Source organism: Castor canadensis, chromosome 17, assembly GCF_047511655.1.
Source record: "Castor canadensis chromosome 17, mCasCan1.hap1v2, whole genome shotgun sequence".
Lineage (NCBI taxonomy): Eukaryota > Metazoa > Chordata > Mammalia > Rodentia > Castoridae > Castor > Castor canadensis.
Window position 1 is genome coordinate 9,045,950 of NC_133402.1, and position 26,192 is coordinate 9,072,141.

The 26,192-nt window shown below is 49.9% G+C and overlaps 1 protein-coding gene across 6 annotated transcripts in view; it reads left to right on the plus strand.

The window, feature by feature from the left end:
• The window catches only part of Clec16a (C-type lectin domain containing 16A), a 189,389-nt gene that overhangs the window by 71,517 nt on the left and 91,680 nt on the right, over positions 1–26,192 (plus strand). For all 6 annotated transcript variants that reach the window (XM_074059112.1, XM_074059113.1, XM_074059116.1 and 3 more), the window contains 5 exons: positions 10,541–10,663; positions 13,886–13,995; positions 14,570–14,614; positions 16,944–16,994; positions 18,586–18,714. In XM_074059112.1, coding sequence (XP_073915213.1) covers positions 10,541–10,663; positions 13,886–13,995; positions 14,570–14,614; positions 16,944–16,994; positions 18,586–18,714 — 458 coding nt within the window. The remainder of the gene's footprint in view (positions 1–10,540; positions 10,664–13,885; positions 13,996–14,569; positions 14,615–16,943; positions 16,995–18,585; positions 18,715–26,192) is intronic.

The following is a 26,192-nucleotide window of genomic DNA, read 5'->3' on the forward strand; positions in this document are numbered from 1 at the left end:
GAGTTTAGTGAGGCATGTTTCTCTGTGTGTACACCATCGCTGCATGCAGTAGGTTTGGTTGGGGTTTTTTTGGCAGCACTGGGGTTTGTACTCAGAGCTTCACGCTTGCTGGGCAGGTGCTCTACCACTTGAGCCATTCCAAGCACTGTTTTGTGTTGGGTATTTTCAAGATAGGGTCTCATGAGCTGTTTGCCCAGCTGGCTTTGAACCACAATCCTCCTGTTCTCTGCCTCCTGAGTAGCTGGGATTGCAGATGTGAGTCCCTCGCCCAGACTGCATGCAATAGATCTTGATATATGTAATTTATTTTCCTTCATGTTGAGATGCTTTGTAATTTCCCTTCTGGTTCCTCGTGTAGTCTGTCATCTGTGTAATTTCTTGCTGTGTTTCTGTTACTGACTCTTCTTTTACTTTTGGGTCATATTTACCCTTGCCAGTTTAATTGTTGCTTTCGTATGTCTGGTCATTTTTGATTGGTTGGAAGTTATCGTCAATTTTACATTGTTGGATGCTGGTTTCTTTCTTCCTTTAAATATTTTTGGGCTTATGGTTTAACTACCTAGAATCCATATAGTTGTTTTTGAGGCTTTTAAGCTTTGGTAGGGCTGGTCCAACCCCTTTTCTGGAGGAGGAGGCACTACTAGGGTTTGAATTCAGGACCTTGCACTTGCTAGGCGAGGTCTACCACTTGAGCCCTGTCCCAGCCCCCAAACATTCTTTAGTCTGGGGCTGACTTGGCCCCTACCACTGAGGCAGTGACCCCCTGAGATTCTAAGCAATATCCCATGGTTACTGGCCTTTCCAGGCTGGCCAGCCCTGTGTGAGCTCCAGGGATTGCTCCCCTTTTCCCATGGGCAGAGTCCAGCACTTAGCTGAAGTCCCAGAAGGAACTTCTATACCTCTGTAGGCCTCTCCATGCCCCTCCCCAGGACTCCCACAAATCCAGCTGCTTGGTCCCTCTGAACTCCAGACTCTGCTCATCTCAGACCCTGGCTAAGGCTCTGCAGAAAGGAAGCTGGAGCAATCACCTGGCCACCTCCTTTGTTCCTCTCCTTCAGGGGTCGCTTCCATGCAGCCTCTTGTCTTACCCAAAATCTGCTAACCAGTGGCTTAGGTATTTGGTCTTGTTTTCTGAGTTGCTTGAATTAGGAGGGTAAACCCTGTCTACCTTCTGTGGAAGGCATGGCACTTTTAAGTTTTATTGAGATATAATTGATACATAATAAACACATATTAAAGTATACAACTTGGTATGTCTTTACAAATGTAAATACCCATGAAACTGTCACCCAAATGTTTCCTCATGCCTCTCCCTCACCCTTCACTCTCTCCTCCTTAAGCAGCACCAATCACTGCTCTGTCACTGGAGACTAGTTTGCATTTTCTAGAAGTTTGTACACAATCATGCAATGCGTCTTCTTTGAATATCTGCTTAGTTATTTTGAGGTTCACCATGTGGCCATGTGTTTCCTATGGAGCAGTACTCCATTGTATGAATTTGTTTATCTGTCCTTCTGTACCTCTGTTTATGGGCTTCTGGTCATTTCCAGATTTTGACTATTACGACTAAAGCTTCTGTGTTTGCGTATAAGTCTTTTGTGTAGCCATATGGGAGATGTATGTTTGCCTTTACATTTTTTTTTTAAAGAAACTGCTCCACTGTTTTCCAAAGTTCCTGTATAGCTTTACCTCCCATCCCCATGTGCAGAGCTCCAGAGCACTCCAGATTCTTCATCTCTTCACCAACTCTTGGAGTAGCGCCTTTCCAATTTAGCTGTTCCAGCAGCTATGTAGTGGTGTCTTTCTTGTTTTGTTTTTAGGTAACTCAACTGTTTTTATTTCACTTTTTCTTTTGCTGTGCTGGGTATGAAACCAAGGGCCTCATGCATGCTAGGCAAATGCTCTACCACTGAGCTATACCCTCTGCCCTTTTACTTCTTTTATTTTGTTTTGCTTTTTGAGACAGGGTCTCCCTGTGTAGCCCAGGCTGGCCTTGAACTTGCCATCCCCCTGCCTCTGTCTCCCAAATGCTGGGATCACAGGTGTGTGCCACCATGCCTGGGCGCGTGGCTGGGTACAAGTTCTTTTTCAGATGTGTTTTGCAAAGATTTCCTCCCAGTCTGTGGTATGTCTCTTCATTTTCTTAACAATGTCATTTGAAGAGCAGACACTTTTATTTCTATAAAGTTCCCATGGCATTTTTTGGGGGGGGGTATTTTTTTGTTTTCCAGAGTATAATGGCTAAGAGTACAAGCTCACGGACTTAAATTCTAATGACAACTTTATATTGCTTAGGTAAATTTACTTCCGAGCTTTAAGCTCAATGGCACAGGCAAATTCCCTTTATATTTTAGTCATGGAAATGACTACATACTTAGCACAGTGTAACAAAATGTAATCTTAAACATTTCCTCCTCTGGGTTGGGGTTGTGGTTTAGCTCAGCAGTACAACATGTGCTTACCATGTGCAAGAGCCTGGGTTCAATCCCCTCACACAGCAGTTTTACCCCTCCTTTCCCTGCGTGTTTTCTGTGCATTTCTGGACTGCCAGGCATGGAAAGGCAGAGCCCGGGACTCCCCTGCTGTCCTGCAGTGCCCGTTGGCACGTGGCCCTCCATCAGTGCCACGCCATGTGCTCATTGGTTGTCTCTAGCCACATGGCAGATCCCAAAGGCTGCTGCCTCCTGGCAGCCTGTTCTCAGGGCCTCACCAGAGAAGGTACCACCTGTGATAGGCAGGGCTCCAGGGACAACAGGAAAGCTCTCTGTCTTCGGTGGCCTTCCTTCCTGCAGCCACAGCTTCCAGCAGTGCGTGGAGAAGTCTGGCTTGTATGCCATGACTGCATGTATGTATGTATGCTGCACCTGCCTTCCTCCAGTCTTGTGGCCTAGAGGGGGCCTCCGGTGCCTCTGCCTAGGGCCACCTCTCTTTTTCAGGAATTCTTTGAAAAGAGTGGCACTGTGTACTCAAGGGAATTCAGTTCTCTGTTCATTTCCAGCTGTGCCCTGCATTGATCCCTTCCTTCTCCCTTCCAACAAATATTCCTGAGGCCCTGCTAGATGCCAGATGCATGGTTAATATGGCGAGCCAATCAGATACCTTCGTGAGCCTGGGGTCTGCTGGGGAGACAGACAGTACACTACTAGCCAGTGAGGATAGGTGTTGCTGGGGGATGTGATGGGGCAGGCCAAGGGCAAGGCCTGGGTCCGCCTGGGTGACCATGAGAGGTGGCAACAGGCTGATGTGCTACAGAAAGCCAGGAGAGCAAGGCAGGGGTGGGGAGAGAGAGGGAGAGTGGCAGAGGCTACAGCAGCATGGTGAGTGGAAACTCCCTGCAGCAGGGACGCAGGGGCTTAGATTGTACCCCAAGGGGAAAGCACTGAGGGTCTTCCAGTCTGCCTGGAAGGCACCATGTGCCTGCCTTCTTTTGAACATGGCATATTTTGTCTGAAGTCTCCTTTGATTTCAAAAGACTGTGCCAAGTAGTTCACCAGCAATATCCTTGGCTGGTTATTGGACACATGTACCATGCAGGTGGACCCGGGTGTAGGCAGCATGCTCAGCAAGGGCCTGCCTTGCTTGAGACAGCGTCCATCCCGTAAAATACCTACCAGGTGGCTGCTCAGCACAGAGCCCATGTGCCTGGTGGCAGGTGTGGGTGACCCTGCCCATGGGAGTCAGGGCCACCTTCCTGAGGACACCTGGGCAACTAAGGAAGAAGTGGCCAGAAGATTGAAAACTTGCCCAGGACAGACGAGAGCACAGAGCACCATGTGGGATGGCATCTGTTCACCAGTGTGGGTGGGCAGCATATGCCATGGTGGCAGGGTGCTCTGGGAGGCAGGCATGCTAGAGCCAGTCTACAGTGTAGCATAGTAGTGACTGTCAGCTGTGCCCCTGCACACTGGTCAGGTCAGGAAGTGATCTGATCCACTGTGTGTCCCTCAGAATGGGCACTGTTGTCTAGCCGGAAGATGGGAGCCCATAGGGAGATGTGGGCAGTCTCAAGGGGTGAAACCAAGAGTCCTGCTCGCTGTTCAGCAGATACCTGTTGAGTGCTCACTCTGTGTGAGTCACTGGAACAAGTCTGATGAGTGGCATGACAAGAAGAAATCTGGTGATGGTGAGAAAAGGAAGACAGAAATGGACAAGGAATAGTGAGGAGTCACTTGTACTGGTGGTTCAGGGTTACTTGCCAGGGGTCAGGGAAGGCTTCTCTGAGGAAGGAACATCAGAACCAAGGGCCTAATAGTGAGAATGAGCCAGGTTTGCAAAGTTCCAGGCAAAGTGCTCCAGGAAACAGCATGTGCAAAGGCCCTGAGGTGGGAATGTTCTCAGATATTTGAAGAGCTAGCAGCCAGCCAGGTGGGCAGGGACAAGATCACAAAGGGCCTTGAAGCCAGGAAAAGGAGTTGAAATTTTATTCCAAGTGCAGTGGGACACTCTCGAGGATTTCCAAGAGAGAATGCCAGAGCAGATGGGAATTTTAAAGGAACCTTTCCTGCTGCGTGCAGAGCAGATTAATGGGTTGGGGAGTGGATTGCCAAAGAGGAAGTTGGGAGATTTGTTAGGCAGCTGCTGTGGCTCCCCTGGCAGCATGGGAGATGATGTGGGCTGATTAGGGTGGGCAGTAGAGGTGGGGTCTGGATGGATCTGTGATGGGCTTTGGAGCCAGAGCCAGAATGCGCCGACAGGCCGGATGTGGGCATGAAGGGGAGGGTGAGTCAAAACTGACTCCTTCAGAGTGGCTGGAGTAGCTTGTCCACCCTTTACGAAGACGGGGTGGCTGTGGAGGGGGTGGACAAGAGAAAGAGAAGGTCAGGGAGTCCTGTTTGATTTGAATGGAAGGTATCAGGATGAGGTCCAAGTATCTCTCACTCCTATCACTCAGTGACATCTAGTGTCTAGAACCGACAATTGTGGCCATGGAGAAGAACCCAGATAGTTCAAGTTTGGCCCCTAGGGGACCAGGTCCCTGGGGAAGCCACCTAGTGGAGGAGCCCCTGATGGGCTCCTGGCATGGCACTTGATGGAGGCTCTGGTGTGGTGGTTGGTTGGCTTTCCTGGTTTGGTAGCAGGTAGGTAGCCGCATGTGGCCCCCCAGCTCTCTTGTCCAGGTCATTACTCCCTGAGCAGGTCCCTGAATGAGCTAGTCTCTTACCAATAGGTTTTTTCCCTCCAAAGACAATTTTAACATAAAAGCAATGTTTATGAAAACCAAATGTGAGCTCAGGCCTTCCAGTAAGTCACAAAAGATTAGATGCTGAGCAGAAATGAGCAGGCCACAGTGGGAAGGGCTGCCTGGCTGGAAGAAGGGTCACGGGGCTCAGTCAGGCCACAGAATGAGCTCTGCTTTGGATCTGGAATGGAAGACGCAGCTTTGCTTCTGGGCAAGTCCACGGAATTGGCCCACTTCTCCCCCTGCCCCTCCGGTTCCCATTGTTTGCCCGGGAGGACTCTTGGGCTTTTTGTTTTGTTTGCTGAGAAGTTGCTAGAACATGGACGAGAGGTGTGGGAAAGGGCGGAAGGTAATAGGGTAAAGGAAGGCTGTAGTCATGTAGAGCGCTGGCAGCTATCACATTGGCCCTCAGCTGACACATGAGCAGAACTGGAAGACCACTGGAAATTGGCCCAACATCTGGTTAGCTTTCGACAGAGCGGGTTTATGATTTCCCAGAGCGGGCAGCACTCGCGTGGCTGCAGCCAAGGAGACATCACATGTCCAGGGTCTTCTCTGGTTCCTTTGCTCTGGGTCTTGTCTACTGTTACTCTGCATGGGTGCCACTACTAAGGGGAAGAATCCAGAAACCAGGGCTTCAAGGGGAAGCTCAGTGACCAGTCACTGACAGTGGGAGCCACACCCTTCCCCTCTATCTTGGATTTGAGTTAGTGGGGAGTTCCGCCCCTCCCACTCCTCCATTCGCAGAGGGGATCTGCTTTGACTCTTTGGGGCACACAGGCTATGGTCCCAAGCCCCCACTCCCCACAGACTGCTGGCAGAAAGGAACATGGACGCATGTGGCTTTCTGGAAGTAACATGGGGCTGGTGCATCTTGCTGGGCCACGTGCAGTACTTTGGCTTCTTTGGAATTTATCTGTCATCAGGTGCTTGAGAGCTGAGTAAATAGAACAATATATTTTCCACAGTGTTTATTTCAGTCGGAGGGAAATGACTAGCAAAGAGTCTCTATTGGCTTCCACAGAGCCTGCCTTCTTGTGACTGAACAGCACAGAGGGTGCGTCTACACGCATGTCATAATATGACCTAGACCTTATTCATTCAGGATTGTCAGGCACCATTTTGTTTCAGACTGGTAGCTTAAAAACCCAAATCAAATGCTTTCCTACAAATGAATTGCATTCTTAAGAACAGTCTTACAAAAGACTCGTTACAGAAAATGGAAGTGAGAATGAGTCATCTGTCCACTTGCTGGGGTTGGTAACTGCGCTAACCCACAGCTGATGATTTTGTTGCATTCTTTCCAGCCTCTCGTGTGAGTGACAGTTGTGCTCCTCTGCACAGCTGTCATGGTGGACCCCCTGCTTTACATATGTTTGCCCCTAATTTTGAAACCTATCTGAGTCTCTCTCCCTTGTTTGTCATGGGCTTTATCAAAATTAGTTTACTCCTTTAAGATTTATTTCAGCTGGGCATTGATGGCTCATGCCTATAATCCCACTTACTCAGGATGCAGAGATCATGAGAATCAGGTTCAAAGCCATCCCAGCCAAATAGTTCCATGAGACCCTATCTCAAAAAACCCTTCATAAAAATAGGGCTGGTGGACTGGCTCAAGGTGAAGGCCCTGAGTTTAAGCCCTAGTACTGCAAAAAAATTAATAACTTATTTCAGCAAACATTTGCTTCTAGATAATGTGACACACAGTTCAGACAAGAGGAGGGAAAAAGAACTGACAAGCAGGGCTCCTGAAGCACATAGCAGAGAGTTGGAAAGGGGCCAGGAGCCACAGGCTGCCTCCAGCTCTTGGCTTTCCCTGCTGTCCGTGTGACCTCATGTGACCTCATCTTCTTTGAGTCCCAGTTTCCTCACCTATACACTAGAGATCATATGACCTCTCCATATGGTCACAAGGATTCAGCAAAGTATGCACAATGTCCCCAGTTCTTCAGAACTTACTCTACGAAGGACAGTTGTGTGTGTGTGTGTGTGTGTGTGTGTGTGTGTGTGTGTGTGTGTGTGTTGTTTTGTGGTGCTAGAGATAAAACCCAGGACCTTGCACATGCTTGGAAACTTGTCTTTGTAGCAGAATCTTCCTCTCTTTTCTCCCCAAAGAGACCTGGATTTTTAGTGATTTGTTTTGAGTGAGTACTTTCATAAGTGACTGGGCCTGCTTGAGAAACACTCAGTGGTCAAGGCCCCAAGTGCTTTTGAGGCGGCTGGACCAGAGTAATGTCTGTAGCTTTCAGGTGGCTGCACAGAGCTTGAAAAATGAGGGCCAGGGTGGAATGATTCAGAGTAAATGGGATTTTAGCTGGGCATGAGGACACACATCTGAAATCCCAGCACTCAGGAGGCAAAGGTAGAAGGATCAGGAGTTTGAGGTGAGCCTGGACTATATAGTGGGACGTTGTCTCAGAAACAAACAAACAAAAACAAAAAGGGGATTTAAGAGGTAGGGGTGGGAGACAGAAAGACCAGAGACAGGAGATGAGGCACTTAGCCCATTTTGAAAGAAGGGGGAGGTGGGAATGGGTCAGAGATACTGGAAGGCACTTCAAGTGTCACCACATGCTATGTGGTGTCCACTCTGCTGTGTCTCCTTGGCTGGCGATAAAATCATCTCCCATGGAATGCAGCACAGGGCCAGGACTGTCTGGGTAAAGGGCCAGAAGTTTGGAGACCACCCCAAATCAGCCAGAGCACAACCAAGTCTGGTCACCTTCCTCTAGCCGCCTCTCCACCAATCTCCCGTCAGCATTCCTAGTACCCATACACTCACCTGTCCCTTTTCCCTGCCGTCTACCTTGTCACTTCATCCCCAGTCCCCTAGCCAAGCCCTCCCCAAGTGCTGCTTCTCTCCTCAAAGTCCCCCCTTGGCCTGGCACACCCTGGTCTTCCCTGTCCATCTCAAAGCCAATTCCTGTCCATCCTTCAGAACCACCTGAGCAGCTTACCTCCTGAGGGTCCCAGAACGGTGCCTTCTTCAGGCTGCCTTCCTTTTGTGTGGGGTTTTGTTTTTTTGTTGTTTTATCATTCTGGGGTCTGAACTCAGGGCCTCAAGCATGCTGGGCCAGGACTCTACCAATTGAGCCATGCCTCCAGCCCAACCAATTTCATTAGGTTGGGTTTTCTTTTTGTTCGTGGGAAGCCTGGTGTTTAAAGGGTTAACTATCAAGACAAAACTCCCACACTGTACACCCGCCAGCCACCGTGCTGGGCTCACCCTCCTCCTGTGGTCTCCTTGGGAGACGGTGAGCCTAGGGGCACACAGGAGGCTCAATAGGGTGTACACCTTGGCACTGCTTTCAACGTGGACTCACCCCATGGGCGTGTAACCACCCTGCCTGTCCGGGCCTCTTCCACCCTTTGCAGTCATCTAAAGGCAACTTTGAGCTGTGCCTCTGATAATCTCTGTGACCTTGGGGAAACACTTCACTACTCTGAGCCTTAATTTCCTTCTCTAAGGGAAGGGGCTGGACTTACAGGCTGATCCAGAGTGAGTGTTTGCGTGCTCTGGGACCTCCCTTTGCAAGCGCCAAGCTGCTGGTTAAGAAAGAACAGAATGACCCCAGAGGGCTTTTCTTCCTGTCTTAAGAAGGTTTGTCACAGATTTCTTCATTTTCCAGAAATCCTAAGAGAGGGGAGGGGCAGTAATAGAAAAGAGACAATGGGCCTTCCCCAGGAAACTCAAGCCCTGGCCAGTTTGCCTCTCTGTGACAGCTCCTTCTGGAAATAGGGTGACGACTGATGGGTCATAAAATTGGGTGCCAGAGTGTCAGTTCACAAAGGACCAGAAATGAAAGGATAGAGAGATGTTAGGACTGTATGAACATCTCTGGGAAAAACAAGTGGCAGAAAGATTCAGTTGCCATTCTTGCCATTTAGTGAGCCAACATGCCTCAGTTAGACATTTACCACCAAAATGTAAGCCATAATCCACAAGTTAGACTTCCACGGCAGGCAGATTCTTTGACAAAGTCTCCTTTGGGGGTGCGAGAGAGTCTGCCCAACTCCAGCCATCGTCCGTCCCTCACCTGTGTCACTCCTTGGTGTGACTTGCCTCTGACTGGAGTGCGATGTGTCCGTGGTTATGATGCCAGCGTGAGCAAGGAGTGAGTAAGGAGTGATCGAAGAACAAGGGAGGAGTGCCATCGGATCTGGACAGTGCACTCCTCCTGCACTGCTCTGTCAGGTCCTAAATGGGGCTGCATCTGGTACTCAAGGGCTGTATTTCAACAGTTCCAAGAAGTGCCACCTTTTCCCCCTTTGGAATAACAAAAAGAGACACTCGTCAGGCACAAACAATCCACTGAGGTCTCCCAGCTTGGAGCAAGTGAAATGTTCATTTCTACAGTGTAGTGTTCAAGGCCCATGTGAGCTGAGGAGGTAGAGTTTGGCGTCTTGGCCTGGGCCTGGGCTGTTGTAGCCCTGATAGGCTTTCCTGCAGCCCCGGCTCCCAGCTGTTTCTATAGAAAAACACTCACATGGCTGGCAGCGTGGAGCTGCCCATTCCTTCTTCCCTTTCCCACTCATCTCTCCACCTAATCTTGTCTTTTGTTTTTATTAAAAATGGAGGTTTCCCTGGAGAAGTGGTCCCTCTGCCTCTTAGTGACAGATATACTCTGTTGCTTTTGTAGTCTGTGCCCCTGCCTATACTGAAGGCTTAACTCAGACCCAGGTGCTTTCTGGCCCCAGTGGCAGGGCTGCTATTTGCCCTGTGTGCTTAGCAGCCAGTCCAGCTCTTCACTTTGCCATAGGAGTTTGAGCGCGTGAGCACTGTGGTCTGTGGTCTCACATGCCTGGCCTGTTTCCCCAGGTGTGGAATGTGTCCGGTACAGATGTGGTCTCCGGTGGCGTTCAGACCTGCCACAGAGCGGCAGCGAATTGCCCTGTGGAAAAACTAGTCGTGTTCCATTCCTTTCCACTTCCTCTTCTGTGTCTAGGAGGGTGTCACTGCTGGGGGCCAGTGTGTCACCATCACCACTGAGGGCCTGCCAGTCTCCCTTTACATAAAGATAGAGCAAGCCTCCTGCCATAGCGGGTGGACAGCAGTTGTTGGCCAGAGAGTGCAAACATTGCTTCATTTGTGTTTTGTACTTGCTCTTAGTTATTACATCAGTGCTGATTTCCTGCTTACAAGTAGCAATAGAAGACACACGTTTTAATACATTTATGGACACTCAAGGCACAGAGAACATGGGCATGAGTTACAGCACAGGTAGTGGCTGGACTGACAGAACTCACGAAGGTAGAACATGGGTGTCTGGAGTTGAAGACACCCACTCTGCAGAGCCTTTAGGAGAAGCGTTCTCCCAGGAAGGCAGCTCTGTTGACGTCTTTCCCCTTTCTTCATACCAGGCATGGATCCTGAAAAACTCGAGCAAATCCAGCTGCCAGTGCCTGATGCTGTGGAGAAGACTGCATACAACTATCTCCTGGCTGAGAGGCTCATCAGGATCATGAACAGTGCCGCCCAGCCAGGTACCTGCCTGCCTGGGGCTTGTCTTTTCACAGGGCTCAGTCAGAGGAGTCAGATCCTTCTGAGACCAGACAAGTCTCAGCCAGCCCTTTGCCCCTGGGTCACCAGCACCTATAGTCAGGCCTGCATCTCTGGCTCTCCTCCCCCACTGCAGCAGCAACCAGCTCTTCCTGTCCATCTGCTAACCGACCCTGCTTAGCTTACGAGATCAGGCGCATTCAGGGTGGCATGGCTGTAGATAGCACCCAGCTCTTTTTCTCCTTCTGCACCCTCTCTTGCCTGCAGTCCTCTTTTCTGGGTGGCCCAAGCCTTTGTGGGAATGAAGTAGGCCGAGCATCTGAGTGTGGGGAGGCTTTGAAGATTTGGATGAGGTGCTTTGGGAAATACTCACCTTACCTAGTTAGTTGACCCAGGCCAACACCAATCCACAGCTAGGCCTAGAGCTAGAAAGAGCAGGCTAAGTGACCTAACACAGAGTTTCTCAATTGGGTCACGTGATTTTTGCCCCCCAGGGGACATGGGACAATGTCTGGAGACATTCGTGGTCATCATAACTAAGAATGCTACTGGTATCTATTGAGTGAAGGACAGGGCGCAGCTGACCTCCCACAGTGTGGAACAGCCCCACCACACAGAATGATCTGGTCCCTGCTGTCCACAGTGCCAGGGGCCAGAGCTCAATTCCCAGAGACTTCTCCACAAAGGAAGGCGAGAGGCCACAGAGCAAGTATGTAGAGGAAAGGGCCAACTGCACTGCTGGCCTGGGGAGAATACCCATCAGGAGCAACTTTGGGTGGGCCCAGGCCAGGTCGGGATACCATGGTAGAGCATCCTTCAGGAGCTTCTGAAGAAAAAGTGAGCAGGAACCAGACTGTGACGGAGACAGAATTTGCTAGTGAGCAAGTGGAGGGGCTTGGAGAACTGGGGGCTGGTGGCCTCGGGATGTCAGCAGGTATCAGAGTATTTATTCACTGGACAGATGCCTTCTAAGAGTCTCCATGCCAGCCATGTCATGGGTGACCAGGGGCCAGGAAGTGTGGGATGGACTGGATGAGACTCCTGCCACAGTTGGTGGACTCCACGTGGAGATGGGCTCTGGAGCTCAGAGAAGAGGTCAAGGACAGAGCAGGCACATGTGCGGCCCAAGAGAAGAGACAGGGCTTCATCCATACTTAGGGTAATGAAGAAGAGGAACCTGAGCCGGGAGAAGAGGGGCGGGAGGGTGTGGCTCAGGACAGAGGGTACCTGGTGAGGGCAGCTCCTGCCAAGAGCTCCTGTCAGAGCATGTCCCTGAGGATGGTGCCAAGGGAGAAGTTGGCAGCAGCTGTGGGAGCCAGCAGAGGGGGCAACGCAGGTCTGGATGTCCTGTCAGGAGAGGAACCTTCAGGGTGAGAAGGGGTGGCAGCCCCTGGGGGCTCTGCATACAATGGCCCGGCTTCTAAAGAGAACAGGTGAGGCAGCTTGGAGGCATGGTCTGGAGGCTACACTGAGGACAGGCCTTGCTAGTCCTCTCTTCCCCTGGAGAATCAGGACCAAGGGAAATAGGAGCAGCTACTTGGCAGGAACTTGCAGTAGCAGGGGCTGGGGTGACCTCAGGAATGTTGAGGGGATGGTGTTGCAGGAGTCAGAGTTTGCTGCCCAGACCACTGCAGGTGGGGGTTGGCATAGTGGTAGGCGGGAGGAGACTACTCTGGAGAGAGGCACGCCGGGCCAATGGAGAGAGGCTCTGAGTGCAGGACAGGAAAAAACCATGGGCAAAGACTCGCCAGCCTTTTCCTGTGGTCCTCTCGGGTTTGTGCCCTGCTTGGCAAGGCCTGTTTTAGGTGTACGTAGCTTATTTATAAGCACAGGTCCTTCTGTTTCCTCTAACTGCCACAGTGTTAGCAAAAGGACTGGCTAGGAGGTGTGCAGGGCAATTCTGCCATGAGTACCCCAATGGCCCACCCTCTTCCCTGTGTCTTCCCTGTGGCCTTCCACACTAGGACCTTTCCTCAGAAATAAGCTTAGAGACCCGTGGGACCTTGCCTAAGAGCAGTTGGTCTTCAGCCTGGCCATTACAAATGACTCTGAGAAGAGGTACCACGTGTGGGTTTTGACCCAGCTGTGACACCCTAGACAAGTTACTTCACTTTTCTAAACCTCAGCCTTCAAAGCACCTATGGCAGTGGGCTTTCGTAGGGATTCCTTGAGAAGGTGTGCCTGACACTATGCCTGACTCACAGCAGAAATAAACAGAGAAAGAAAGCTGTTCGAAGTCTGTTGGAATCTGGCTTCAGGCACAGCTGGATCCAGATACTCAAATAACGTCTTCGAGACTTATCTTTAGGGCTGTGACGTAGCCCAGTGATAGAGTGCCTTAGCATGTTCAAGACTCACAGTTTGATCCTCAACACCAAATAAAAAAGGCAAAAAAAAAAAAAAATAAAGACTATTTTTGAACTCTGCCACCTTTTGGGTTGGCTTGATACCAGCATCTGTAGCCATCCTTTCTCTCCTGGACCTCCAGGCTTACCTGATGGAGACACATCAGTTTGGGCAGTCTGGTTGGAAGGGAGAACTAAACTGTATGTGCAGAGCACTCTTGGAAGATTGAAAATGCTGGTGAGGCTGAGGAGGGGGCTGCAGGTTAAAATGCTTACACCATCCAGGCCACCAGAGCTGTCTTCTCTGCAGCCAGTACAAAGATAGACTCACTCAGTGCTGCCAGCAAGCTGCAGATTTGAGCCTCCCTGTCTCTGACTGGCTCCCTTGCCTATTCCCATGCGATCCCTGGGACCAGAGGAGTGGCATACCTGACCAGTCTGGGCCATGTGCTCATCACACCTGGAAAAGGAAAGGAGACCAGTCCTACCCAACTCTACCCAACTCACATGCCCCAGATGGGGCTAGTGGAAGTGGGGATACCCAGTCCTGGAAGTGGGGCAGCACACTGGATGGGCACAGCCACCACAGAGGGCCATTCTCTAGGCCTGTGGTAGCATTTACTTACCTGCCTCCCCCGCCCTGATAAGGGACCTCAGGGAGGTATTTAGTATAAGTATTGAATTAGAACTGATTGGGAAGGGGTTGGAGGTGGTGGCTCCCTCTGTGTCCTCACTGGGTGTTGGAGCCTTGAGCAGCTGCCTATCAGCTGACATGTAAACTGTGCAGTAGATAAGGCACAAGCCTTGTGCTTAAAGTGCTCAGCCCTGGGAGCGCCAGGCTGACCCTGCTGTGATCTGCAGATGGGAAGATCCGGCTGGCCACACTGGAGCTGAGCTGCCTGCTCCTCAAGCAGCAAGTGCTGACCAACAATAGCTGCATCATAAAGGACGTGCACCTGGCCTGCCTGGAGGTGAGGGCTCTACCCTTCCCCGCTCCTGCCCTGCTCCTAGTGTCCTGGCACAGCTGGAAGAAGCTGACCTGAGGCTCCAAGGCTTCGCCAGTCCTCATGTCCATCAGGAACTTCCTTCGCTTGGCACCACTGGCTCCTGAAGGATTTTGCAGCTTCGAATACAGTGGTCTCCTGCATTTGCCCTGGGGCTTTTAAACTGTTCCTTCTGTGTTACACTTTTGTACATACACACACACTTACTTAGTTTTTTGTGCTAAAATGTACATTTACTAAGTTTTCAGTAGCTTTTGTGGCCCTTCCTCCACATTTTCCACATTTTTTAGAAAATGTAGGAAGTATGAAGAGGTGAAAAGTAACTATAATGATGCCAGGGTGTTCTATGCAGAGTTCTCTCTCTCACACACATGAACACACTGACCAGAGAATTTGTTTTATAAAAGTGGAATCCTTCCTAATGGCTGTGCTTGATAATCTGTGATCTCCCACTGAATTAACCATTCTCCACATCATTACATTGAATCGTTTGCCCTTTCCCTGAAAGACCTACCTCCCTACCTCTCTTCTGTTTCAACAGGGGGCGAAAGAAGAGAGCATCCACCTCGTACGACATTTCTATAAGGTAAATGCAGTGCTATGGACAGCCCCATGGGGTGTCTTGTAGAAACAGAGCGTGGTGGCTAGTCATACAACGTAAAGGTTATGTGTCTTCAGTTACTTTTTATCCCCATGGGTACAATAAAAGTGTTCAGTTTCAGTGTCCAGAGCAGTGATCCCTGAACTTTTCAGGCTTATCAGTAAAGTTTCTGAGGACTCACCCCTAGTGTATGACAACTTGTTTAGCAGTTACATGTGTATAACTTACGAATCGTAAACACGTGTGCCTATATTACGCAAGGGATTCTGTTCGTGAGTTATATATACAATACATATAAAATTACTTGTCAATTACTTGTGATTTGATCCATTATATCTGTATAATATTTATGGGCATATATGCTAAGGAACCTCATATAGGCTTCTAAACTTTTATCATTAAGTGTAATGAGATTTTGTTAAGTACCACCATGACTTAGAATCTGAAACATTTGTAGAGATTTCTCTTCAGGTTCCAGGTGATTCATTTTAAAATATCTAGTTGCGGTGGCTTTGTTCAATTCTTATCTTGGGCACATGTTTCATTTCAGGCTGCTGTAACAAAATCCATCAGCTTGGTGCTCATAAGCACTAAGCATTTATGTCTCACAGTTCTGGAGACTAAGAAGCCCAAGCTTAGTGTAGGAGTGGGTTTGGTGAGGCCCACTTCCTCCCGTGTCCTCGCATGGTGGAAAGGGCAGTTTTCCTCAGCCTCTTTGACAAGGCACTAATCCCCTTCACAAAGGCTCCCTCATGACCTTAGTACCTTGTAAAGGTCCCACCTCTTAAAACCATAGCCTGGGGGTTAGGATTTCAACATAGGAACTTGCAAAGGACTCATTCAGACCTTAGCCTTCGCTCAGCAAGACTCATCATTTGTCAGCCAGAGAGGATTAATCCATATATGAACAGTCCTCATACTCTGCTAATTGTTTGGCTTCCACAGCAGATCTCTCCAGGTCCGGTGGCTATGCTGCCCCTGCCAGGAGGGACTGGTATCAGCCTGTGTTCCCTGCTGCTCATGTGTGCTCTCATTATCTGACCTCTAACTGTGTTTCTTTTCAGGAATTTCTTAAGCTATGCCAGCATTGTTAGTGTTTGTTGAGATGAAGCCAGGTCCTGTAGTCTGGAAATCCTCCTTCCAGGCCCAGTGGACCCCATCCAGCCATAGAGTGACTGCCCAGACAAAGGGGTACCACTGAGGGTCCCACACACATCACATGGGGAGGAAATCCCATGTTTTCCCTTAGAGCAACTCAAACCTCACTTGGGGACACCCCTGCCCCCAGCCAGCCCAGAAGAAAGCAGAAAGCCCAGGTTGTCCTAGTTGTCTTTGGGACTCATTTACTATATCTGTCTAAATCCCCCCCCCCCCAAAGCTTTTGGATTGCAAAACCCTTGAGGGTTCTGGGCTAACAAAGGGAAAACTGTATTTGATTTTCAGTTCCCTTCTCCCAACCTGTAACATCTGTAACACCTGTACCCTATGTACATCTCAGAAGCTCTTGGATGTCTTTAGGGCTGTCATATCTGTTGACACCACCTACACCATGCAGAAATGCTCTGACAACTGACAAATAGAAAAAGGATCTGTGCCCTTTCCCTCCTTGACTTGGTGTGTGTGAGTGACGGAGGTGACTATTTCTGGACATAGGAGACAGAGAGAGGATTGTTCTGATAGTCATTGTCCACCAGAGACTATAGTGACTGAGCACTTACATTTCCCTGGCCCCAGATGAGTGGCAGGCTCTGTGCTCTGCAGCTTTTGTACATTAACCCATTTTGCTTTCAGGATGACATGGGCTGCCATGGGGGTTTGTGTTTTGTTTGTTCTTGTTTTGGTCATTTCTACCCTGCAGAGAAACACAGAGAGACCCTCTGGTTTATGTATCTCAGACCCATGTTGGTCTCCCTCACCAACCTCTTCTGAAGGGGACCTTCTGGGTAGTCTCAACCCTGAGGAACTATAGGCCCTTTACAAACAGATGATGTTATGTACTCAAAATATTAACCTTTATTCTACTTTAATTATGGCTAAGGTTATTTTTGTTGTTGCTTTTTAACTGCTTCAGTAGAAGAACTCTAACTCAATACACTTTTCAAAAAGGAGAGAAAGGCTGTGTGGTACAACTTGATGTTTGGTCTTTCATCTGAGCGTGTGTGTTTGTGTTCACGTGTGTATTTTACTTTGCAGTGATTTACGAGAACTCACTAATGGGAAGCAGATGGCCTCACAAGCCCAGGGCTGAAGTTTATAGTACTGTATTCATGGAAAAACTATGAATAATCTCTTCCTTCCCTCCCTTTCTGTACAGGGAGAAGAAATCTTTCTGGACATGTTTGAAGATGAGTACAGGAGCATGACAGTAAGTAAGGGGCTAGAACATACCTGGCTGGCACACCCACGGAGGACTCTGCCTGACCTGGGGCTCTGAAGTGGAGCCTTTTGATCCCCACCACCACTAAAATGTCAGATTACATTCACTTTCCCTGAATCGGGCCATGTCTGAGATGGGGGAGATTCACTTTGATGTGAATCGTGCTGGGGAGGTATCTACTAAGGACTGACTTACTCTGTATCAGGATGTTTTCTTTTTTTTTTTTTTTGTAGTACTGGGGCTTGAACTCAGGGACTATACTTGAGACGGTGCACCAGCCCCTGTTTTGTGTTGGATTTTTTCAAGATAGGGTCTGGCGAACTATTTGCCTGGGCTGGCTTTCTGAGCTCTACACTGCAGGGCCCTTACCACATCTCCGCCTAAGGCCTCCTCTGGGCCTTCTCAAGTCTCTAGCCATGCCCAGCAGTGCCCAGAGGCCAGGCCTCTCATGACTGTGACCATGATCATGGCCTCACTATCAATGCGCAGCCCCATCATCCTTAGAGGGGCCAGACTGGACTCTTCAGATCATTCATTCTGAATGATAATGCAGTGGGCATAGTTGCCTATCTGCTGTTTTATCTTAACTCCCCTCCCCCAGCAACGTAATTCCCCAGTTACATTTCCTGCTGGGAAAGGTGAAGTTCATATTTTACTTGGCCTATGGGAACACTTGGGCTCCTAAAACCCTGCTCGATGTCTTTTGTTGCTTACTGACCGCATGACCTTGGGCAGGTGGCTTCAATTCTGAGTCTTGATGGCTTTCATCTGTCCGCTGGGCCCATGTTACAGAATTGCCCTGGCTGGATGTGAACAACCAGCAAGGCGCCACATGCAAAGTCCATGTTCAAAAAATAGTCCTTTCCTCGCCCTCCCACCTTAGGGAGCTTCCTCAGTTTTGTTCTAATCAAATGTTTATGGTGTGTCCTGCACAATGCCTGATATTCTCCAGAAACACAAAGATGACACACCCCAGGCCTGTGGCTAAAGTCAGTCCTCAGCTCAGCCCTTAGGTAATCAGCCCCAGAGAAAATGCAGAGGAGACAGGCCCCTCAGGGCTGGGAGAGACACCACTGAAACCAGGCCTTGGCTTTGCCGCTCCCCTCACCTCCCTTAGGTCCCTGACTTAATGCTAAAGGTATAAAGGGCTCTGCAGTCTAGCTTCCCCCATGGCAGGCTGGAAGAGCTCCCTGAGAAGGCTATGAAGAGTGAAGGGAGCAGAGCAGAGGTCTGCAAGCCAGCAGGGTGGCCTGGGTGGGGATATGCTGTGCCACCCCTGCTCTGAACTCGGGGATCGGGAGAGGAGGGAGGCCTCTGGGGGAAAGTGCTTAATGTGTCCAGTAGGAGACAGGCCTCCTGCACTACGTGACTCAGTGGCCACTGGGTTCAAAAGGAGCTTGGGAAAAATAAAGAGCCTAGTGCTCACATGTCTGGCAGCCTTGACACACGGTCTCAGTCTCAGCCCAGGGTGGCAGTGCTCCTTGGCTCTGTGCAGTGCAGGTGGAGGCCTGTGTGGCTTCCTGCTGCCTTTCACCAAGTGACGGACCATCCTTGAGACTTCCCGTGATGTCTCTTCTAGATGAAGCCCATGAATGTGGAATATCTCATGATGGATGCCTCCATCCTGCTGCCCCCAACGGGCACGCCACTGACAGGCATTGACTTTGTGAAGCGGCTGCCGTGTGGTGACGTGGAGAAGACCCGGCGGGTGAGTGAGCACTGGAGCTGGCCTCTCCTAGACAGCCTTTGGCCAGGGGCCCTTGGGGCCAGGAAGGAAAGGGTCTCTGCCTCCTGCGTTAGCTTAATCATGGGTAAGAGTGCCACCTCCATGCCTACCACCACAAGTGTCTTTCCCTGGCATCTGGCACCACCGTCAGCTGCAGGCAGGCCACCTCCACCATGCAGAGTGCAGCCTAAGCCCTGAGCTCACTGAGCGGAAGCCAGGAGGCTGGGCTTCTGTGAACTGTGTATGTGTGTGAGGGGGGTGGTGTATACAAGAACATCAGGGCAGGTGAAGTGGGTGTGAAATCTTAACAACGCCGAGGCATCAGGACCCCCAGAGATGGCGTGATGTTAAGATATCTGGCTGATCTTGGGGGAGGCACACGCAAGTGAAATTGTGATTGCTGTGGCGCTGCAGGAGAGGCGTGTAAGAAGGGCAAGGAGTTCTCAGAAGCAGTGGAGCACACGCTGCCCTTATCAGCACTTTGCTCTGAGGCAGCTCTAGGAAGCAGCCTCAGCCTGGCTCTTCATGGTACTTTATCTCCCTCAGAAGATCACAGTTTCTTTCTTAGAAAGCATCACAGCCTTTTCCTAGAAAATCATTCCCTGGAGATGTGAATGTTAGTGGATAATTTAGAGGAATTCATTGCACACGTCTCCTGTTAATCACCATGCTTCTTCTGCCTCAATCTGGGTATGCAGCAGAGGGGTTTCACTTTGGGATTTTGGGAAGCAAGAGGGACCTACCCTGTGTGCCTCAGACAGGAGGAGTCTGCAACCTTCCTCCACCCTGCTGGTGCTTTTGCCTCGGCAGTGACTGGCCCAGGGGCTGCAGAGGAAGTGGGACCCGTGTGTCTTGAGTCTGGGCGCATTCCCAGCTGTCTGAGCAAAGCCACAGACCTCACCACATTACGTGCCCTGCCCAGGGCTACTGCCCTCCTTCCATGTGTTTGGCAAGTGTTCGGCCAGCTGGCCAGGCCCAGGTTTTGTTGGTGGGTGACACTGTCTGCAGTAGACGTCTCTGGCATCAGGTCTCACTAGGAGACTAGTTCTGAGGACCTGGTATTGTGTCGGTGACTCCTCGACGCTACAGCCCACCTTAGCCTTTGATTGGCCTAAGAGTTGCTCCTCAGCAAGGTTCCAGCAAGGCTGCGTGCCCTCCACGGCCCCACCTAAAGGTGCAGGGCCAGAATGCAGAGCCACTACCTAGGCGCACTTGGCCTTCCTTTGGTTCTTGGTCATCTGTGAACACGTAGCCTCTATCAGAAAGTGGCTCCTTCCTTTCAGTTCTTTATGTGGATTTCCTTATTTAATTCTGTTCTGCCCTAGGAGGCAGCACTGTTGTTATCCCCGTTTCCCAGAGGAAGCGTCTGAGGCAGGAGGAGGTGGAACAACTTGCTCAGTCATCCTGGTTGTCAATAGCTGAGCCAGGAGTTGACCGAGGCCCTGAAGCACCTACTGCTCCATGCTGTGAGCCTCCTCATATCTGCTTACCCTGCTTGTGCTGGTCACAGGGACATGGAGGCAGTCCCAGCCCTCAAGAAGCCACTCTAAAGGGCGAGGTGGGCAAACAGTGCAACCCACATGCCCGACCATTACTAAAGTGGCAGGGGGTGGGTCCCTAATACCCACCTGTGGGAAAGGAGGGGACAGGCCCCAGGGGGTGGCCCGTAAACCAAGACTGCAGGGGTGGACTGGACAGGTGGGGGAGGCAAGGCCCAAGAGAGATGTGGCATGTCCCAGCATCTCCAAGCAACTGGAGCTGAGCAGAAACTGATGGAGCTGGAGGGGAAGGGCTGGCAGGAGCAGCTCATAGCACCTTGGAGCCAGGTAAGGACCTTGGCCATCACCTCCTAACACTGTTTGATGACATCATGTCCTGCTGGGCTGGGGCAGACCATCCTATCCATAGAAGAAAAATGGGAAGACTTCAGCGTGCACTGTCAGGCATGTGTCAGAAGTTGTGTGTCCCTTCTGAGCCACCATCTGTTCTTCTGTAAAGCAGACTGCACCCACCTTTCCAGAGTTCCTGTGAGCACAAGAGCATTGTCACATCCTTGGTGAAAGTAGTTCTCATCTTCTCTCCCCCACACCCATCACTAGGTGCAAGTTCCCAGGGCTGTGCCTCCTACCTCCCTTGCCCTGGAGAGAACACTCAGCCCAAGTGGCTCACGGAAACACAGGTGGAGCTCCTGGGGGCATTGGGGCTTCCCCAGGGTCTCTTTTTAGGCCTTCGTGTGTCTGACTGGTTTTCAAAAGCAATGCTACAGTTCCAGCATCCCTGCTAGCAGAATGATAAAAAAAAAATAAAATAAAAAAATAGGGTAGACTCAAGCCAAGTCATCCAGTTTAGAAGAGGTTCCGTTTGTGACTTCAAGAGTCAATTTTCTGAAGGAGCGTTTTGACCACTCACCTCAGTCCAGTCCTTACTGTGAGGCAGCTGTCTAGAGTCACCTGGAAGCTTTGTCCCTCCAGCCTGGTTCAGAAATCAGCACACAGCAGTGTGCTTTGAGTTTGAGCTAAAGGAAGTGTATGCTTTAGCAAGCAGTTGAAGGCTCATCTGGTTGTTTTCAAGATTTTTGCTTGTATCCAAAGAACATTCCTTTCATCCCTTTGGATTCAAAAGTTTTCTTTTTCTTTTTTTTAAACTGAGTAGGCTTTTTTTCATTTTTAGGAGGCTGGTCCTTTTCAGAAATCCTTTATTTTTCTCAAGGACTTGGAAAGAAGTTCCGACAAGCCTTCCTGGTAGATTACTGCCAACTTGTCCAGTATTCATCATGCACTCCTCAGAAAGGAGTCCTGTGTGCCAGGCACTGGGCTGGGCCTGGGGTGCGGAAGTCCCTGCTGCCTGGACCTCCCTCTCTTCACTTGGGGAAGCCATCTGTATTAGCAAGCACCCAGTGCAGCAGGGGCTAAGGGCTGCGGCCTGAGGGAGTGGGGCCTGTGAAAGCTGCTCTGCAGAGCTGCGTCTAAGCAGAGACCTGGAGGATGAAGAGGAGCCATAAGAGTAAGAGTGCGCAAGGTGGCACTGTCCAAATGGACAGTTCCATCTGTGAAAGTCCTGAGATGTGGAAGAGGATGGCGTGTTCAAGGAGTAGTACCCCTGGAGTGGAACCCGCGGGAGGGGCATGGGACTTGGCAGGCCTCAAGAGGTATCTGGCAGCACAGTCGCCTTCCCCTCTCACACATTATGAATCGCAGCACTTACTCTACATGTGATGTATTTATTCAGCCTTCTCTGTGTGAGATACAAGGACAGAGTAAGACCAAAATAGCCCAAGTGCCACTGAGCCGCACTGGCTAAGAAGGGAAGTTCATATTGAAATAAAGGTCACTGGAGCCCTTAGGGTCTGATGGGAACACTCAAACAGAAGTTGGGATTGAGCTGGCGCCACCCACATGTAGGGGCAATTGAGAGAGGCGGTTAAGAAAGGCTGCAAGTTCATGAGTCAGACCAACTGCAGCTCCAGCCCAACTTAGCAGTGTGAGCCTGCGCGAGTTACTTGGGCTCCCAGATCCTGAAGTTCCTCCTGTGTCCACCTCTTAGCCGTTGCCCAGAGTAGATGAGAGCACAGCTGGAAAGTGACAAGCCCAGTGCCCACAGACAATGAGCACTCAGAACTTCTGGCTGGACAGCAGTGGAGTTCAGTGGCATCCTCCATGGGCAAGACATAGGGTCTTTAATCTTCTGCATCTGTGAGGCTTAGGGCTGGAGCAGACACTTGGTCTCCTGCTAGGCCAGGACTTGGTGAACATCGACACTTGAGCTGAAGTGCTAACAGTCTTCATGTGTGATCTTGGAAGTCATGCTGGAATAAGTGATGGCGGCTATGTTTTATTTGTCTCCACCCTGTTACCTGCTCCCTTGAAAATCACAGCAATTTTTGTGCTTATCACTCTTAGCCTTGAGGAAATAGGAATTATGTTTTACTTTTTGCTATGTATTACACATTAAAGAAGATTCAGTAAACTCGACATTTTAAAAGGAAGGAAAAAGAACTTTCCATGATTTCATCACCCAGAAGAAATAGTGCTTAGACATTTTTTTGTGTTTGCATCTTCTCATGATGGCAAAGAGTGTCTTTGTCATGGTCTTGCTTTCCTCCCCCTGTCCTTTTTCACCCTTCTCATTGTAGTTGTTTATGTTGTGATACAGTGGGTTTGGGGGAGGGGGGTTCATTTGTTTTCAGTGTGGGGGATGGAATCCAGGGCCTTGCCATGCTAGGTAGGTGCTCTACCATTGAGCTACACCACCCACCCCACAAAGCAGTTTTAATAAGTCTGGGTTTTTTGGTTGTCGAGAAAGGGTCTTGATACGTGGCCCAGGCTGGCCTCAAACTTGTGATCCTTCTGCCTCAGCCTCCTGATACTGCAAGCATGTACCGCCACGTCCAGCTGTTAAGTCTGATTTCTTAGGACTGCACAGAGGTCTCTCTGGTGACTTTTGCCATAATTACCTTAGGTATTTTCCTATTAGCAGATTCTATTACATTATTTTCAACTAAAGTGTAGTGGCCCATCTTATGAATATAGTGTTTCCTTTCTTTTGAATTTTTTCTTTTAGGATAAGGTCTCAGAAGTGGAATTTCTGGTTCAAAGGGTATGGACATTTTTTGTGCCTTGCTCCAGTCTGCCACATTGCTCTCCCGGGGGCTGTCCCATGTCAAACTGCTTTTGCACTTTTTTCAAAACAACTGACTTTCACAGCCCTTTCCACCACCTTGGTGGGCTTCTAACCTGAGTAACTGTCACCTGACCCCCGGCAGCTTGCAGAAGTGGCAAGAAAGCAAGAGGGTGAGAACTGAGACTTTATCCCAGGGCTCACTGAGTCACCCATGCCGTCTGGTTGCAGTCACTGTGGATGTCCCATGGCACACCATTCCCAGAGTGCAGCCCTGGGGCTTGGGAATTCTGCCCTCACCTCAGGCCCAGCTTGAGCTGAGGTCTGTGTGACTCCAAAGTCATCCTCCTTCCCCCACTCATTGGATTAGTTCCCTGAAGATACCGTGTTTATCAGAGTTTACTTCCAGACTGAGAGGCAAGGAAATTGGAAAGGTTTCTTGTATTTGAGCTCAGTTGGCTTCTCCCCTTTCAAAATTTGATCTAGTCTCCCAGGGTCCACCCTGCTGATATTCTATGGAAGAATTGGAAAGAGTAATCCTTTCTTCTTCCTTTTTAGTAATGCTTTAAAATTTGCATCCTTATTTAGCAAAGCAAAGCACTCAATAAACCGTGGGCCCTAAATCCTAAATCTTTTGAAGGCCAAGGAGTGCAGTTGGAAGAACAGACTTGGAGCATAGTCCTCCACTGAGTGACCTTGGGCAGGCTGCCTACATCCCTGTGCCTAATGAGGGAACCACGTAGGGTTGGTCAAAGGCCTGAGTGAGATGACACCAATGGCCCCACACAGTGGCCAGACAAAGCACTACTGTTTCAGGGGGTGGTAGGATGGAGTGTATGGACCTTAGCCTCATGTTTTTGCTTTCTTTGGTGGATTTTCAGGGTCATGGGCTGGTCAACGTACCTGCCAGGCCCTCACAGATACCCTGGGGAGCCCAGCCTCTCCCTACATGGAGCACCCTCCCACCGTGAGACTCTGTCTCCTGCCATTCGTGGGTGTGGGTGGGGCTCTTGTGTACTCTGCCTTCCCTTGAGAGTTGGGGCAGGAACCAGGAAAAGTATTGGAATTTTATTTTATATGTTTTGTATTCTATTTTACATTTTGAATTATTTTATTTTCACTTGTTTGCATTCCTGGGAAATCTTCCATTTTTTTTCATTTGCAGAGCAAAAGTAGATGTTTTACCAGAAGGGCTACGTTAGGAGCCACATTGGGAACTCTTTAACGTTCAGTGGGAAGCTGTAGGTTTTCTGAGTGATAGGCTGAAGAAAGCCTGTGTGTTTCTATTTTCTCATGCCCATCTATGGTCTGCTAGGGTGTTTGCCTTCAGAACCCAAAGAGGACTGGAGATGCCACACATGGAGTGCCCCAGCCTGCCTGTGATGAGTCTTTTGCTTCTTCTTTCCCCATTCCTGAAGTCATGACTCCTTACCTAAGAGCTCTGACCACCCGATACTTCCAGTGACTGTCCACATCTTGGTTTCTCTGCACTGGGCTGGCCTGGGGTTTAGCATTTCCTGGTGCACTGGGTTAAGTGACACAGGCTGGTACTGTGGACTCTCAGCTCAGCCCTAGCAGCTGTATGAACCAAGGTCATTCTGCCCACTCAGCTCCTCCTGGAGACTTAAAGTTACAATAAAACACACACAGCCCCTGGCAAGCAATGAGTGCTTGCTAGATAGAAACTCTTTTTAGTTTTCAGTGGAGGGACACCTCTTTGTCTTCTGATTGGTACAGAGGAAGACTGTGCTTTAAAAACTGTTAAGGACAGGTCAGGTACAGTGGCTCACACCTGTAATCCTTGCTACTTGGAAATAGAAATTGGGAGGATTGAAGTTTGAGGCCAGCCTGGGCAAATAGTTCGTGAGACCCCATCTTATAAGCTAACTGGGCTTGGTGGCATGCTCCTGTCATTCCAGCTACTTGGGGGAGCACAAATGGGAAGATCACAGTCCAGGCTAGCCCAAGCATAAAAAGCAAGGCCCTATGTCAAAAATAACCAACCCAAAAAAGGCTGATGCAATGGCTTAAGCAGTAGAGCCCCTGCCTAGCACGGTTTAACCCCTGAACCACCAAAACCAAAAACAAACCTGTTAAGGACATTGAGGTCAGATACTAATGCCACCACCGGCATCACAGTGTGGAAGCTGTTTTCTCCTAGTTTACAGAGAGTGCTTTCTGGTTTACAGAGAGGACTGTGTTACTTCCATCCAACCCCGGGGTGGGGGTGGGGTAGGAGTACTCTTACAGTTTTTTGCGTTAGGAACCTATCCAAGGCCTCTCGTTGCTTCGAGGCCAAGGCAGGATCAGGGTTTAGGCAGGCTGATGGATCCTCATTGCCGGGGTCATCAGAAGGTGGTGCCATCTCCGCTCTTTGCAGGCAGGAATGTATCCCCTTCTTTATTTCAGGAGGTACCTTCCTGGATGAAGGAAGCCATCAGAGCCATAAATAAGAAGACCCAAAGTACACTGGAATCTATCTTGGTACAGCTCCCCAGTAGTGATAGTGACTTGTTCCCACACCTTCTCTGTGCCCAGCATTGTGCCTTTCAAGTGACTGGATGGCCACCCTTTACAGAACACTGTGCTAGCCACTTCCCCTCCAGCCTAATCTTGGGGCTGTCTCATACCCCTGTGAGTTAGGGATTGCTGTGCCCAGTCACAGATGAGGAAAATGAAGCTCACAGAAGCTGGGGCCTTGTCTAGCATAGTAGGGCTGGGATTCCAGTGTGGACCTTGTCTCTGCCTCTGGAGCTGTGTCCCTCGTCTAGCCCATGACTCCATGCTGGGAGAAAGGCCTAGAGACACCCTGTCATGTGGATTGCCCTCTGCTTCCTGGCTCT